The sequence below is a fragment of the Neopelma chrysocephalum genome, unplaced genomic scaffold (genome assembly GCF_003984885.1).
Source record: "Neopelma chrysocephalum unplaced genomic scaffold, ASM398488v2 Primary Assembly neopelma1_82, whole genome shotgun sequence".
Classification (NCBI taxonomy): domain Eukaryota; kingdom Metazoa; phylum Chordata; class Aves; order Passeriformes; family Pipridae; genus Neopelma; species Neopelma chrysocephalum.
Window position 1 is genome coordinate 1,361,376 of NW_020897744.1, and position 17,092 is coordinate 1,378,467.

At 61.4% G+C, this 17,092-nt stretch overlaps 1 protein-coding gene across 3 annotated transcripts in view; it reads right to left on the reverse strand.

The window, feature by feature from the left end:
- The window catches only part of ABR (ABR, RhoGEF and GTPase activating protein), a 39,349-nt gene that overhangs the window by 21,416 nt on the left and 841 nt on the right, over positions 1-17,092 (reverse strand). Inside the window, exons 1-2 of one of the 3 annotated variants that reach the window (XM_027690922.1) lie at positions 8,551-8,764; positions 3,686-3,870 (exon numbers count right to left, since the gene is read on the reverse strand). In XM_027690922.1, coding sequence (XP_027546723.1) covers positions 3,686-3,870; positions 8,551-8,611 — 246 coding nt within the window. In that variant the 5' untranslated portion in view covers positions 8,612-8,764. Of the gene's footprint in view, positions 1-758; positions 1,026-3,685; positions 3,871-8,550; positions 8,765-17,092 lie in introns of those variants that run through there. The other 2 variants (XM_027690921.1, XM_027690923.1) reach the window with 2 other exon arrangements.

The following is a 17,092-nucleotide window of genomic DNA, read 5'->3' on the forward strand; positions in this document are numbered from 1 at the left end:
ACGACTGGTGCAGCAGGAGGGTGCACAGGGCGGCCACTTTTATTCACTGGGAGTTCGTGGGCTCGTTGCCACAGATTAGTCACGGGCTCTTCCTGCTTCCCCCAGCCTGGGCCCTGCGCAGGAGCTCAGGAGATAAGGGGCCCACCCACGCCTGGGGCCCACAGCTCCCCACGAGGACGACGCCAACTGGACCCCCACGACCCAGAGGAGCAACCCTTAATCGGGGTCCTGTGGCTGCCCCGTGCAGGAGACCCCAGGGAGAGCAGGGGCAGAGCCCTCCTCCAGCACCCAGGCACCCCTGGCAGGGTGGGCATGAGAAGGGTGCTGGGCTGCACCTGCCAGCACAGGGGTCACCCCAGCTCCAGGGTTTGGGACTGTTTAGGCACTGCTGGTGGCCGTGTGGTGGGGCACAGCGTTAACCAGCCCCTTCCGGAGCATCCAGCTGAGCCACTCAGCCCCTCCAGCAGCATACATGGCCCTACTTCCCCCTAGGAGGATGACTGGGAGGTCACCCCACTCTGAGGCCTTTGCACCCGATCCCTGGCACAGCCCTGCCCTGTGCCCCGGCCACAGGCAGTCCTGGGGGCGTGGTGGGGCTGCAGTGATGCTCCTGCTGCCCCTCAGCTCTGCCCTCCACCAGCACCCGCCACATCGACCCAGGAGCTGCCCTGTCACCTGGGCATCACCAGCACCAGCAAGATGCCCCTTGTCCCCCCACCCTCTGCCCAGCACGGGAGCAGAGTGCCCCCGCCGCCCACCTTCTCTCCGGCCGAAAACGGAGACCCAGGGCTGGTGGGAGTTCCTGGCTCAGAGTCATCTTCATCCTCCAGCACTTTATCCAGGTACCCTATGGCCTCCTCTTCCTCCTCCATGGCCGGGCGGGCAGCGGGGGAGCAGAGGGGACCCCACAAGGCTCCGGGCAAAGGGGCTCACACGGCTGAGCTGTCCCAGTCTGACTCAGCTCTGGACGCCGGCCACCACCGCGGGATGAAAGGAACCATTATGGGATTCCCCGGTGCTCCCGCCTGCCCCGAGCTACGGCCTTCGTCCGCGGCGTCCCGGCCGCTCCCGGGGCGGCTGCTCGGCCACCTCCGAGCGGCGGCAGCGGCACCTCCGGGCTCAGCAGCGGCGCGACCCGAGCGCCAGCCCGGCCGTCCGCCGGCCTCCGCTCGGCCCCGGGGGGCCGCCGGCGGTGGAGGGGCCGCTGCCCGGCGCTCCGAGCCCCAGCCGGCCCCAGCTCCGCCCTGCTCGCTACAGGAAATGCATCTCTCTTGGCGCTGGAGGTGGGGCTGCTCCGCCGCCGGAGTGTGGTCAAGGCTGGGGCGCGCAGAGCAGCCGCCTTCCCCAGCGCTGGCACAGCCTGGCGTGTCCAGCACCGGGAGGGATCCCCTGCACCCTACCAGGCCACTCGCCCGGCAATGCGAGAGCACCATCCCGCCTGCTGCGGCCCCTTGGATCCCTTCCTTGGATCCCGGCAGAGCCGGACCATGGGGATTGCCACCAGCGAGAAGTGACCTTGCAGGGCAGCAGCATCACCAGGTCCCGTAGGGGGACCTGACTCTGCACCCCCAGAAAGCACCAGACCTCTCCCAGGCCAGAGGGGATGCGGGGCAGGGTCATGCAGCTGAGCCACCTGCCTTCCCACATATCTGCCCCACATCCCACAGGGATCAGCACTGGCACCTCCCTGCTGCTCCAGCCTGACCACAACCCCAGGCCAGCTGGGACATGGGGACACGAGCAGTGGTGTGACACCTCTGAGGGACACTGTGGGCCTTGGCAAATGGGGCAAGATGAGGCTGGAGAAGGGGACACCAACACAAGAACTATTTCAGCAGCTTTTCCCCTGCTCCTCAGAAGCAAAAGAGGAACCTGTGGCCGCATGTGCTCTGCCCACAGGAGCCATCTCTCCTGCCTGCACCCGTCTGAGCCTGGAACAAACTCCTGCTGTAAGAAGTGGGCAGGGATACAGACACAGGGACTTTCCAGAGCCTGTGTCCAACCCTCTATCCGTGACACAAGTCAGGCTTTGCCCAGACTTTGCTAAGAGGGAACTGTGCCAGGACAACATGACCCTGCCTGCCACAGCTGGGTCCCCAAAGCAGGGAATGGTCCCTGTCCAGGGAAATGCTACCCACAGTGCCAAACCCAGCAGCACCCAAGCAGGGGCTGGGGCAACACCCAACATCATTTCCATGGCACTCGTGTTTCCCAGGTGGGAGAGGGAGGGTCAAGATGTCTCTGCACCAGCAGTCACAGGCCTCAAACGTGGCCACAGCTGCCCCAGGAGCTTGCAAGATGAAATGCCCCACCAGAAACCTCCTCCAGCCCTCTCAAAGGCAGTGACACCAGTCCTGCCTCACCAGAGAAGAGCAATGGAGTGAACCTGGCACCCTGTGCCACCAGCCACAATGGGATCCCCATGAAACCCTGTGCCCCTGGCAGGGCTGGACACACAGGGACAGAATTTGGAAAGTGCTCTGCCAAGCCCTGGCACAAGCAGCTCTAGAGATGGAGGCAGAGGCAGCACTGAGCTCCAGCGCTTCCCAGTCCTGTTAGCAGCAACCAAGTCATCATCCCTGCCTGTGCCCAGACCCAGTGTGCCCCACCAGCCCCCAAGGTCACCCCTTTGCCAGCACCTCCCCTCCTGCTCCCCAGGGCCACTCTCTGCTATCCCTGACGGTCCTGGTGAAGGAGCCCAGCGCTCACAGACCCGGCACCGGCGTGTCAGGGCTGGGGCTCGAAGGGCTGTGCTGGAGGACAAGGAGCCCTGAGCCCGGGTTTGGAGCCAGCCCCGGGAGAGGGTCCTTCCCACAGCGGCGAAGGGCAGGACCTCCCTCTCCCTCCCCGGGGGCCGCCCGGAGCGCTGGGTGCCTGGAGGACGATGCTGCTCAGGGAGACCCAGGGGAGGAAGCCACACCTCTCCCTCTTTTGCCTCAGCATCCGGGTCAGGAGCTTAACTCTTTCCACGACAAAAAAAAACCCTTAATTTTTCCCAGCCCGGGCAGCGGCAGCACCGAGGGATCCCCCAGCCTGGGGCCTGGCGGTGGCTCCTCGCAACAGCCCCGCGAGGCCAAGGCCAAGGCCAAGGCCTGCCTGGACCCCGCTGCTCCCAGGCTTTATGGAAGCTTTTATTCTGGAAAAAAAAAAATCCCTTTTTTCCCTTTTGCAGCTCTTCAGGCATCCCTCCTGTGAGACACGCTGGGAAACCCAAGGGCTTCGTGGGGATGCGCTCGGAAGAGCAGGGGTTAAATCTAAGTTCTCCAGAGAGGGGGGGCACTTTGTGTCCCCCCCCCGGGCTGGTGACTGGGTCCCCGAGTGCCGCTAGATGGAGCCGGCAGCCCGGCGGAGCGGCTGCGCCCCGTCCCCAAGGGCTCCCGGAGCTGGAGACATCGGGAACCCCCCCGCTTGCAGCACGCCCGGCTGGGCTCCAGCCCCGGGACCCCTCTCTCCGTCCAGCCCGTGCCCTTCCAGCTCTGCCACCGTGGCACGGCGGGGCAGGGACACAGCGTGTCCCGCAGGCACGGCATCCCCGGAACTGCTGCTCCCCAAACGGCCGCGGCCAGCAGGTTTTAGGATGCCAGGGATAGTCCCTCAGGTCACAGCAGCACCAGACCACCACTGACACACCGAGCCGGACACCCGAATCCCCCAACTCACCCGCCCCGGCGCCCCGAGCACCTACCCCTGTGCCGAGGCCGTCGGTGGGTGTGGGCGAGACACCGTCCCCGCTCTCCTGGCCGCGGGCGCTGAGCTGGGGGGACATGGTGGGCGACTCATCGATGTAGGGCATTGTTTCCGAGCCCTCTGGCAGCGCCTTGGGCTCCTCGTTGCCCTCGGCGTCGTACTCGTCCGCACCATAGTTGAAGTCTGACGAGGAAGAGAGGGTGGCCGTGAGGATCCAGGCACTGGCACGGCCGAGGGTCACCACAACCACCCCGGCCTGCGGTCACCTGCGGGCAGCTGACCCCGTGTCCCATACCCAGGGCCACGTACAGACACACACGCCCATACCCAGAGCCCGGCCCAGCCCTGCTGTGTGCTCAGCCGAGCAGGCAGGGCATCACACATCACACGGAGCATCCTCGCCCCGCAGGCATCCTCTGCTCGACACACTTCCCTATATTTGAATAATTAACGGAACCGAGAGGCCGAGGGGCTCGTCTGCGCAGGGACAGCTGCTCTGCCAGACGCTCCAGCCCCATGCAAGCAGCTCTGCCCTCCCTGACTGCCCACTGGCCGCTACCCCTGTGCCATCCCCGGGCAGGGATGGAGCTGGGCTGGCAGCCACAGCCGCCGTCCTCCCTGCTTCCCCGCGCCCACACTCCTCGGAGCGTGGGAATGAGTGCCAGGACGCCTGGATCTGCAACACGGAGGACAGAGCCAGCCCCCTGGAAGAAGAGGGATGGTGGCAGCTCCATGGTGGGTGGGCAGCTCGGCCCATGATGGGGGACCAAAGGGGGCTGCTTTTCCCGGCACAGGATGAGGCCCCCAACACGCCAGGACAGCACCGTTTTTGGATGCCCTACGCTGACCCACAACCCCACCACCACCCACAGACCAGGGGAAGCCAATGTGGGGAGCCAGAGCCTCAGGGACTAGTGGGGGGACTCCAGGGTCTGCAGTGGGTCCCTGGGGCGCAGCGGGGGACCGGGGTACATCCTAACCTGTTACCATGGGAACGGCAGCGGCTCGGTGGCAGCGGGAAGAGGTGGCTGCAGCAGCCCCGAGATGCTGACAAAGGGGAGGGGGAAGGGAGCCCGGCTGCGGCAGGGGCGGCTGTGGGGTGCAGCCAGCACCCCCACCCTGAGCTGCAGCCAAGACCCCCTCAGCATCCCCAAAAGAGGCAGGGGATATGGCTCAGCCAACACGACCCCGATCCCACACCAGCCCCCAATTGCCTCCCATCCAGCAACCCCATGGATCTCTGGACCACACATCCCCACAGGCTTCCTGGGCACAGAGAGCATGGAGACCCCAGCTAAGAGCCTGGCTGATAACCTGGCCAAAACAGGGTGCATTGGGGCTGGAGCAGCCATCCCAGACCAAACCCCACACCGTTGCCACTTCATGCCCCCACGGCCCTGCCATCCTGGCCAAGGACTCCCCTGGCTCCCACCAACACTGCTCAGTGCATTAATATTGCATTCAGCTTCCTAGTGGAAGTGGATAAATCTTTAAATCAAAGAGTGTTGCAAAGCACTCAGGCCAGGAACCCTGCCAGTGCCAGTGGGGAGGGATGGAGGTTCCCACCCTGCACCTGAGGGGGATGAAGGAGAGTCCTGACAGGGGCCAGATGCATCCCACCTCTGCCAGAACACCACAGCCCCTCTCAGCCCTTGCTTCATTAGCAATTAGCTGCTAATAACCATTAGCACATGAGGCCACTCTCACCAGGCCACCACAGCCCAGGTTCTACCCAGAAGCTGACTACATGGGCAGAGGAGGGGAAGCCCATGATTCCTGCTGGTCCTCAGCTTCCAGGGAAACAGGATCCCTGGCTCTAACCTGTCCTGCCTCCTCATGGCGGGATGTCCTCCGTCTCTTCTGCCTTTGGCAGGTGCCAGCTGTGGTGCCTCCAGCACCATCCAGGAGCATGGCAGCATGAGGTTCATTAGCAATGGTGTCCCCCATGATGGCCACCTCTCCAGTACACCCACCCCACACAGCTCCCCTGAGTCCCCTAAGCCGAGCACTGTCCCCAGGCTGGGGATGTCCTGGAGGATCCCAAACCTCTCACCCAAGTGCCCTTGCCCATCAGGTGGAGCCTAAAGAGGAGCCAAGGCAGCAGAGGGGGGACAAAGCTGATGGTCCCCACCAGCAACACCAGCTCAGAGGCCACCAGGCTCCCCCGCCCTCCCTCCACCATGGCCAAGGTTCTGCGGCTCCAGGGTTAAACACAGGGCAGGCAACAGGGACACCCAGCATGGCATTGTCACTGTGGGCGTCCTGGCAACCCAGGGGTGGTGGCTCAGCAGCCAGGTAATGAGAACACAGCGTTAATGAGGCAGCTGGGGACCCTGGGAGGTGACACCCAGAGCAGTGCAGGGGAGAAGTTGGCATCGATGGCACAGAGGGGGAAGGGACTGGCCTGCGGGGACACAGCAATGACCTGGCTGTCCCACTGCTACCAGTTGGAGCAGATCTACATCCCAGTCCCAGACTAGAGCTGGGGATGAGATCTACAGGCACCCAAGGAGAGGGACTCTGCCTTGCCTGCAGGATGGAGAACAAAGCCATGTCCTCGTGACTCCAGCTGTGCCACCCGTGGCTGTGCATTATTTATGGGGCTCTCACCTGGGGAGCTCAGGAAGAGGAACCTCCCCAGCACTCCCAGAAGCCACTATAGGGAGGGAACCAAGCACCACCACGCAGCCAGGACGGGCAAAGGGGACATTGCTGGGTGAGGGGACATGGAGGATCTGGCCCTGTGTCTCCCTGCCTGTGGGGTGCTCGTGCCACCCAGGCAGCCCAAACCCAGCACGTCCCTCCCTCCTCCCCCACAGCTGCATTGCCCCTGCAGCCTGTTCCTGTGCCCGTGCCAAAACCCAGAGCTATTTTTGCTCCTGCTTTTTAGCAGCAGTGGAAATCCTCCTGCTCCACCCCAGGGATGGGGACCAAGGAGAGGGAGGCAGCCTGGCCCCAGGGAGCCACTCTGGGGGGCAAAGACACCCTGACCTGAAACAGCCTTGTAACCCTGACCCTGCACACAGCCCTGGGGCGCTGAGCTGGATCCAACCCCACACTGCACCAAGGGCTGACACCCATGGGATGCTGACACCCATCAGGGCAGGGCCCTGTGGGCTGGCACATGGACGCAGCAGGGTGACAGGGCCAGGAACGAATCACCATGAGGGATTATTTTCCCCAGGAAATTGTTTCTCCTTCGCCACATCTTCCCAGGACTGACCCAGGCTAATGCCAGCACGATGGTCCCCAGGACGGAGCTCAGCCAACAGCAGCAGCCAACTCCTGCCCAGCCCAGAGAGGCAGCACAGTCACAGCAGCTCACGGTGGCATTTCCTTCACTTTCCAGCTGGACACGTGCTATTCCCTGACACCTCGGCAGTGCACCAGCACACCCCAATGCTCACCCATTCTATCTCAGTTCCAGGAGAAGCCCAACATCCACAGGGAGCCTGGGAGATTTTGGGGAAGCACCATGGTTTCCCTGTGCCTGGGTGAAAATTCACCATGACAACACAGATGCGTGAGCTGGCCTCGGACCTGCCTCCATGGGCCTCCTCCATGGGTGGCTCAACACAAACAGCACCTCCTCCACACCACCACTGCTTTGCCCAGTGTGATGAAGGCTGGACCCTGCCCTGCATCCCCCAAAACGTGGGCACCCCAAGCAGCCTCTCCCACGCCTTGGCAAGGGCAGCTGGAGGAGGATTTGGGATGGCAGAGCCATGGCTTTGCAGAGATGCCATGGCTGGGAAGGAGGGTGCAGGGGCTGGGTCTGGATGTGGCCCCCAGGGCTCCACCCCTACACCTGCACAGGCTGCACAGCCACGCCAGACCCCGGCACTGCCACGGCCAGATGCAGCCTCTGGCTGTGGATATCAGAGGCTTTGGGCTGGAAAACTTGGAGAGGGGGCTCAGCCCTATGCCATGTGCCCCCGATGGCCCCTGCTCCCTCTAGGGCATGACAGATACCAGATCCACACATGGGCATGCTCCGGAGCATCCCACCTTCCCACGCACCTGCACCAAATCTCGCTGCCCTGCAAACACCAGGCTCCAAGCTCAACACGGCACTCCAAAACGCACCCCCAGGGTGCCCACGCAGCTCAGCGCTCCCCCAGAATGAACAACGGGGACCCCGTGACCAAGTCCCCTCATCCCCAAGCCATGTCCCTGGAACCCTCAGCCGCCGCTGCATCAGCTGCCGTGGGATCAGGATCGCCACTGTTCCAGGGTTCATTCCTCCTTGCTGCCCGTCCGTGGGAGCGGGGGGATTCGCACCCCCCCGGCTGCTGCAGGACGCCCCCGGCCCCGCCGGCCGCCAGCCCCCGGGTACCGGCAGCGCGTTGCCACAGCATCCTGGGCACAGCGCCTCGGAGCTCGCTGCGAAAATCACGGCTGGGGGAGATGTGCCTTCCCACCACCACGGAGGGACGGGAACGGGACTTGGGGCAAAAAGCACCCACATCCCCAGGGACCCCCGTGGGCAGTGCCAGCTGTCAGGCTGCTGCAGCCCCAGTGAGCCCCACCGCGCCGGGGCCACCGTCACCGTCACCCATCCTGCTCACGCAGCCCCCGGAGCGGGCAGCAGGTCCCCAGAGCGTGGGGGATGCTGGACAGATTCCGGCCAGCGCCTTCCTGCCACCGGGGCACGTGGGATGCTCACGGAGGGGAGCACAAGCCCCTGCCAGCATCGCCAGCCCCCTGCCCGGTCTCGGCCCAGCCCGGGACCCCCGGCACAGCATCCCCGGCACAGCATCCCCGGCACAGCATCCCTCCCCAGCGCAACGCAGCGTTACACAACAGGTAGGGGGGACCCAGCCCGCCGCCCCCCTCGCCCACCCCGCAGCCCAGGCCACGTACTGCTGTAGAGGGTGTCGATCCAGGAGAGGCGAGGCAGGCCGCGGTGGCTCAGCGGCTCCATGCTCGGAGGGCTGTGCCGGCGCTCAGCCCCGCCAGCCCGCTCTCATCTCACAACAAAGGCGGCGGGCGAGGGCGGGAGGCGGGGGGCCGCGGGCCCAGGCGGGGGCTGGATGGCAGAGCCGGCCACAGCCGCCTGCCCGGGCACACGGCCGCTCTTCTGCCAAGGGTGCCCAGGGAAGGAGGTGCCGCCTGGCAATGGCAGCGCGTCCCGCCTCCCGCCCCTGCCTTGCCGGGGGGAGCCGAGCTCCGCATCCCCCCGCACGCAGCCACGCCGACCCTCCGCAGGGGTCTGGGGACCGCGCAGGAGGAGGAGGGGATGTTGGTGGCACAGCGGCCTATGCGGCTGCTCCCCGGGCCACCCCAAGGAGAATGGGGAAGGGGGGAGCTGGCTCCATCACCCCTTCTACCACGGTCTCATCTTCTTCCTATAACCCGGGGATACCGTGCCCACTTCCCAAAAAAGCCTCCCCAGCCCCTCAAGCCACTACGGCTGAAGGACACAGGCTCCTCCTGGTCCCGCTCCCCCTGGTTCCGGGAACCAGGGCCTTCAGGAGCCGGGAGCAGCCCTGCCCCATTCAGCCGGGGTCGGCAGAGCGGGACGTGGGCAGGCAGGGGTTAAACTGCCCTCCCCAGCCGCATGTAGCCAAAGGAAATACAAAGTGCCAGAGTCATCAACCCCAATGTGTCAGGGCGCCAGCCAAGCGTTCAAGTGCAGAGACTGCCCTGGTTCAGCCTGTGCCGGCACCGCTGCCCTGTCCCGGAGGATTGGGCAGCATCCCCTGCCAGTGCCCTCGGCCGCATCCTGCCTGTGGGCTCAGTGTGAAGGGAAGGGCCTGGACCAGGCACTGGGGCCAGATGGGAACTGGGCAGGAGGGATAATGCTCTGTCGGGCACAAGGGCAAGGTAGAGCCATTGGAGCATGAAGTGCCAGGACACGGGTGGCATCGGCAACTGGCTGGGAGACCTGAGAGGACCCTGTCAAGGCACTGCCACCACCTGATCCCCACTCCCAGGGATGTCCACAGATGCAGCATTTTGGGGGAGTGCAGCAATGCCAATGCTGTGATTCAGCATGGCTGGAGCACACAGAACCATTGGCACCCGGCATCCAGGATGAGGAGCCACTGCTGCCCCTGGCACAGCCCTGCCTGCCTGCAGGGGCTGCATCCAGCCCCAGTGTGGCAAGGACCCACATCCACAGCCCACTGCACCCACGGGCTCTGAGTCACCGGGTGGTGAGTCAGCGGCACAGGGTGCAGCCCTACAGCTGCCTTTTCCCACCCCTTGCCTGACCCACTCCCATCTATTCTGGGGAGTCAACACTCCCCTTGCCCCCAAGCCGTTCCCATGGGTAGTGCCCAAGGGTGGCCACAACGTGACAGTCTTTGCTGCTGTCCACCTCCCACCAGCTCCCCCATTCACTCCTGCCTTGGCTCCAGCTCAGCATGTCCTCGGTCCATCCCTTAAAGGTTCCAATTGAGAGTCCTCTCCATATTCCACAGCAAACCCTACACCACTGCAGCCCCCCCCAGCCCCTCAGAGCAAGAGGCCCTGCCAGGAAGGCGACAGCGGTTCAGCTGAGCACACAACCCTGTTCACTAACCCTGTTCACGGCAGGAAACCGCGCTCCCTTCGTGCCCCGGGGAGCCCCCGCAGCAGCACCAGCACAGGGTGCAGCTGCTCCCCCCGGTGCAGTGGCTGCAGGGCCACAGGGGCAGCAGGAAGCTGGTTTTCCATGCTCAGCTCCCTGCATACATGCAGGGTTTCTTCCACATGCTTTTCCCAGTCAGACACACCTCCTGGACACTGCTGGCCATGGCACCAGCCTCTCTATGCCACCATGCTCCCTTTGCACATCTTCCTCTTCATCCAACACAGGGCATGAGCTGAGCACTTGAAAGAGCTGTCAGACCCCATGGAGCCCTCTGCCAGCTGGCCACCCTTGGCCTGATAGCACAGAGCAGTTCCTGGCAGAGCCATGACCAGGAGGACCAGGCCAGCAAGTGCCTCACAGACCCGGGGCCACCACGTGCTGCACCCGCTGGCAGCACACACCAACCCAGGCAGGTGCCCTTGCACAGCCCACACAAAACAGCCCCACCAAACCACTGGGCTTTATTTTTACTTTGGTTCTCGTGCTCTTTTCACCTTTGCAAAAACAACAAAACCTCAAAACCTGCAAAGCAGCTGAACCTTCCTCCTCTCCCCTGGAGAGCTGGAGGGAGCACCCACTCACACCCTGGCACCCATCACCCTGGCACCCATCTCCCCGCAGTGATACAGACCAGTCCTGGGTGAGGAGATGCTGCCAACCATGTTCTCAACCCCCGTCAACCACCCCCAGCTCCAGCTGGGAGCATCCCTGCGGCAGAGCCGAAGCCTCAGCTCCACAGTTCCTCCCCACCACCAACCAGCCCTGCACAGCCTGCCTGGTGTCTGGCTGTCTGCCTGGCATCTGCCCAGCCCCTGCCCGCCAGCCCACGCATCACTATTTCTGGGCTCTTGTGCAAGAGTCCTCCAGTCACAGCCACAGGAGCTGCAGGAGCCTCGGCGCTTGGCCAGGGCCGGGCAGGGGCTGCTGGTGGGAACCCAGGGCTGACAGCAACCAGAGAGCAGCTCCAGAGCCACCTGCACCTCCAACACTGGCACAGGGAGGTCTTTTCCTGCAGGAAGACTGGAATGGGAGAGGGTGGTTGGGGAGCACCATGCAAGTGTTAAGAGCAGCCAGAGTGCTTTAATTAGGAGAGGCGCAACCTATGTGTCCTGGAGCCATGGCAGGGACACAGCCAAGGCTGCGGAGCCCGGGGCTGCGGTGGGAGATGCCAGGCAAGAGCCTGGCTGTCCCAGCTCCTCCAGTGCCTGCTCTGCCGGGCTCTCCAGGAGGTCCAGGCTCTCCCTCGCTGGTGCAGAGCAGCAGCTACCCCCTTGCCAGAGGCTGCAGAGAGAGACGAGAGGAACAAATGAAAATGTTTCCACCCTCCCCGCCAAGGAGCACGGCAAGTTCTTCCTGCCGGGTGTCCTGAACATGCTGCTCCTCAGTCCAGCATTAAACTTCTCCCCCAGTATCACTTCCCTGTGGGATGGAAGCCCTGAAGTCTGCGCTGCATTGGTCTCAAGCTGCACTCACAGACCTGGGCATGGCTGAGCAGGCTGGCTGCCTGCCTGGAGCACAGGGCAGCTCAGCCAGGTTTGCTTCCCACCACAGGACCTTCGAAGGAGAAGGAAGAGGTGTTGGTTTGCAGCCTTCGAACAAAAACCGCCCATGGAACAAAAACCGTCCATGGCAGAAAGCCCCATCCCAGCACAAAGGTCTCCCTATCTGCTAGATCTTCAAACAATCCCTGAACTTTGCAGCTGGGACTTATCTCAAGGCAGATCTGCAGGAGTCCTCTGGGATTCTGCTTAGGCTGGCCAGGCTCAGGCTACAGCCAAGGGAGCCAAGAAATGCTGTTGCTACTGATCTACATATGCCGATTATCCTGCTTAGCAAACACTGAAGAAGTAGCTTGGAGTGGGAAATCTTCTATTTGGAGATGTCTGTTGGGGATGGGGTGAGTTCTATGTGCTCTCTCCTGCTGGCTCCTGGTGCCTGCTTCAGGTGACCTCAGCAATGCCACGAACCAAGGGTATAGGTGCCATTTTCCTGGGAGGGATGCACACTTAGCGAGCTGCCCTGGCTAAGCCAGGCTCCCCTCTCTAACAGAGGGAAATAGAGCACAGAGGAAAGTCTCTCCCTCTGATCCCTGCTGCAGGGTTGGCCCCAGCAGACAGCATCCAGCAGAACACAGAGCAGAGCCATCCACTGGGATCCCAACGGGCGGCATCGCTGGGCAGGAGGGGAGGAGGAACCGGCGGAACAAAGAGCCCCGCTGCACAGAAGTGTCTTTCCAGGGAAAAAAAAAACAACAAACCCAAACCAGATTTCAATAGACTTACAATGCAAATGTATTCAGGCCCCGCAGGGCACTTCTGGCTCTATCCAGCCACCTAATGAGGGCTCCTTGCCTGCCCTGCTGCTGCTCCTGCCTGGGGCCACCGATCATCAGCCACCACTGCACCAAACCTGGGGGCCACCTCCGTGCTGGTCACCCCATGGTGGGCACAGCCCGTGGCACTGCTGGCACTGGAAGACAAACTCCATCCCCTCCTGCCTTTGTGCAGAGCACCAGGGCAGACTGTGCAGCCCAAGAAATGCTGCCGAGCTGGGGGAGCTCAGCGTTGTCTCTGCCCCAAATTATGGGGGACAAAACCCAGCCAGTGGGACTGTGCTCAGCTGATGGAACACAAGGATGTGCATCCACAAAGGGATGCACAGGGATGCCGCAGCCAAGCCCACCTCCTCCAGGTGAGATGTTGGCATCTCTGTGCCAAGGAGAGCAGGAACCCCAGCTGTGCCGGGGGAGTACCCCTGCCCAGCTAGAGGGACAAGGACTCCCAACCCATCAAGCATCCATCCTGCGTGGTGGTCACAGGGTGCTGGCACCAGGAAGGGCTCTTTCCCCACCCAGCAGATGCAGCTGCTGCCAGCTCTGCCCCAGAGCACAGATCTTGGTGGTGCCCGTGGGCAGAGTTGGTCACAGGTTTCCCCTTTGCTCTTCCAGCTCCTTTACAAGCCCTCCATTATGTGCCCATCACAGGGCAAACTCCAGCAGCCAGCACTTACTGCTCTCACCTAAAGCTACGCTTTAAACAGCAGCTCTTGTACTCCAAGGCTTTTTAACCTCATAAACCTTGCATTTATTTATGGCTTCCTTTAACAGCACCAATCTGCCCCAGCGCTAACCCCACCATCCCCATCTCAGGCAGCACCACCCTTTGGGGAGGCAGCCCCACATCACACAGGGGTTGCTGTCACAATGCCATCAGGGGGGTTTGTGGAGAGAAACCACCTCCCGAAACGCCACTGGGCCCCAGAGCAGATGGAGACGGTTCAAAGGTCCCCAGCAGGCGCACGCACACACACACGCTGCGGTTTTGTCCTCGCCTGAGCAGTTAAAATTAAACACTGAGACTCTGCCTGGCCTTCCCTGGCCAGAGGAGGAACTTCCAGCATCTTCAGAGCCAAATAAGTGCTTTCCAACAGTGGGGAAACACGACAAAGCAAAAATTTAAAAAGTAGATATGAGGACGCAGAAGTGGCAGATGGGCTCTCGGGGAGAAACAACTCCCCCCACCACAGCTCCCCACTTGGGCACCGACCCCCCCCAGATCCCCCCTAAAGGAGGTGCCAAAGGAGGGGAGGTGGATGCATAGACCATGCAACACTTCACCTTTCTCTGGGAGCTCCTCCGCCTCCTGCACGCCGTGACCTACCCCAAGTAGAAAGAGATGCACCAGGATAAACTCTGGACTTTGGTCACTATTTTCTGTTCTTTTCTTTTGCTGAGGTTTTAGAGAATATTCCAAGAAAGGGATGAGGAACCAGCAGGATCCAAGGGTGGCTCAGGACAGTAAGACAGAGTCCTGCCTGCAGCACTGCCCCATCACCTCCCTGACTGCAGGGAGTTTCTCCAGGACAGAGATGCCACTTTTGCAGTATCATTTATTTGCCAGGAGTAGCACAAGCTGAAAGCAGGGATGGAGCAGCAAGAACAAGCCCTGCCTTTACCCAAACCATTCCAGAAGCCCCCAGCATGACACCCATAGGAATCCAGCCGCAAGCTGGGCATGCAGGGATGAGGCAGCCAATGCCCCAGGGACTCCAGATGCCCCAGGGCCCCTTCCCCACCTCAGCCCTTTGGTGCACACCCCGACACCGCTGCCTTTCTGTGCTCACCGCCCTCGGAGGCAGGGACCCCGCTGCTGCTGGCAGCTCCCTTCCCATTTCCCAAGGTACCAGTGAAGGCAGTGCAGCGGGGCGAGAAGAAGAGCACACGTGACTCCAGAATATTTCCTTGAGAGAAACAGTAATTCCAGCTAAACAGAGGGCTGGGGATTCATTTACAGCACAGCTTGCAGCCGCAGCATCCTGCTGTAACCAGATCCATCAGCCAACGCCATCACGGGCTATTCCAGCTATGCCAGCGCTCCCCACCCCAGAGCTCACATATCTGGGGTGCAGGGCGCTGCACAGGGCAGGTCAGGGGGTCCCAAACCACGAAGCCTTCACGAGGAGCTTCAGGAGCTCCCGCAGCATCCCAGTTCCGTGGCAAGGCCAGCCTCTTCCTCCGCTTCCCAAGGACAAAGCGAGGAAACCCAGCACCGAGTTCGTTCCACCTCCACGCGCGCTACCTGGCTGCCGGGCACAAAGCATCTCCGACGGGCACCGCCGCGTCCCTCCTCTCGGCCGCCAGCACAGCCGCCTCCCTCCTGCTCAGCTCACCCTCTCCTCGCCGGTACCAACCCGTAGCACCGGACCCCTCATCCCTTCTGTGGGAAAAGGGAGGTGATGGAAGCAGCACCCAGCCCAGGCACCGCCGCGCCCCGGCACACCCCGACCACCTCCCGGCGCGGCACCGCGCATACTCAGCTGCGAGGCCAGCTGCGTGTTTGGCCACAGGGACAGGTGACGCCCGGGATGAAGGGAATTTTAGTCCTTTCCACGCTTCGTTTTTAGCCATCTGCTCGCTGACGCTCAGATTTTGTTGGTCCCGGGTGAGCTGGCACAGGCGTTATCTCAGATGCCAGGATCGAGTATCTGGCTGTCACACGCGCTGCTCTCATGCAATGGCCGCAGACAGGGGCATCTTGCAGATTTCCTCGCTTTAAATCAGATTAACCACAAGCTACTTAAAGGAAACCACTGGTAATTCCCATAAAGACGATATTCAACGCTCCTTCACTTGCTGTCCAGATAGTGCTTCCATAGGTTATGGTGATACAGCTGGGGACTGATGCGCTCAACCACAGCCACAGCACCATTACGCTCCAAAACTCACATTAAAATACTGAGGGACCCAGGCAGAGCAGCACTAACTGAGTTACACACCACCAGCGTGCTGGCAGGAGAAGCAAACAGCACCACGATCAGGAATTTTCAATTATATCTGAAAAATAGAGAGAAGTGAGAAGAAAACAACAGGAGCACTAAGTTAACCAACTGCCCATGAAAAGGGGATCCAGGCAGTGACCTCACACGTCTTACTGGATTCTCAAATCTTGCTTTTAAATGTCAGCGCCGTCAGCGCACACAGGCGCCCTTATAACACCCAACAAAGAAAAGTGCTGATGCTTGGGAAAGGCTCGGGACAGGCTCAGGACAAGGCTGGGGAGGGCTCATCAACACCGCTGCCATCAGCTGACCTCAGTGCAGAGCCCAGCCGTGTCATGGGACAAGGAGCTGGGAGCTTGGCAGAGGGGATGCTTCCTCCTCTGATGAGCGCTGGAGCTGGTGATCCTGATGAAGACCCATTTAGGGAAAGAGGAAGAGGCCACATTTAACCACAGCAGATGCAGCCTTGGACTTCGAGGTCTTCTCACCAGACCAGCTGCAAAGGTCTTGCAGGATGGTACTGGGCTGGAGGATCCCTCTGACTTATGAAGCTAGGAACCCTGGAGGTTTATGCTGTGCTCCAGGGAAGTCCCTTTAAGAACACTCCCTGGCCTGAGAGCAGCCTTGCACAGTCCTGGGTTTGGAAACATTCGGGAGCATTACCCGGATATAAATACAATGCAGATCCAAGCGTAAATCAGAAGGATTTGTGCTTGGTCGCTCCGACGCACTTGAGCCACTTCAGCCACTGAGCAGCTCTCCAAGAAGTACAGCCAGTGCCTGCTGATGGGAGCTGGAGAAGGACTTGGAGCAGCCCTTTGAAGGCAGCACATGGAATGCCCTTGATCCTCACCACAGGGCTGGGACCAGGCTCCCACAGCCAGTCCCTGCCAACTGGGGAGCAGCACAAACACTCACACGTGTGAGCCTGGCACAGCACGGCAACAACACCAGGAGCAGCCATGCACTTGGGATATTTCACCTCCAGACAGCCAGGGAAGGTGAAGTGGAAACCGAGCTGTTCTCCAGCACTACAGACTAATGCAATAAATATAAATTAACTAAATATTAAGCACAATTTGACATCAGAGCACTTACTACCCAGGCAATCTTAAACCAGCACGATACAGCCTTGGGGGAAAACCACCACCCCAAACAATCAAGCAAGAACAAAATTAACTCAAGTCAGCTGCAGAATTAGCAGCATTAAAAGTGACATTCCCTAGCTGCCGGGACTGTGTTTGAACTGGGTTTAAAGCTGATGCAATAACAACTTCCAGGCCGCTGGAAGTAGGACAGCGTGACGGGTGACAGCGCTAGCTGGCTGCGCCTTCAGTGCCACAAAACAGCCAGGCAAAATAGCAGTGTCCTCAATCTGCCCAGAAAAACACCCCAGGACATCTCACCACCCTGGGAAGCTTCTGCTTTAGCACCTCCAGGATTTCCCCACATGAGGTCACAGGGTGTCACCTGAGCAGAGGTGTCCCCGTGAGCCAGGTCACAGCACGAGGAAGTGAGTCCTCCACAGTGTCCCAGCCCCAGAGGTGGCTC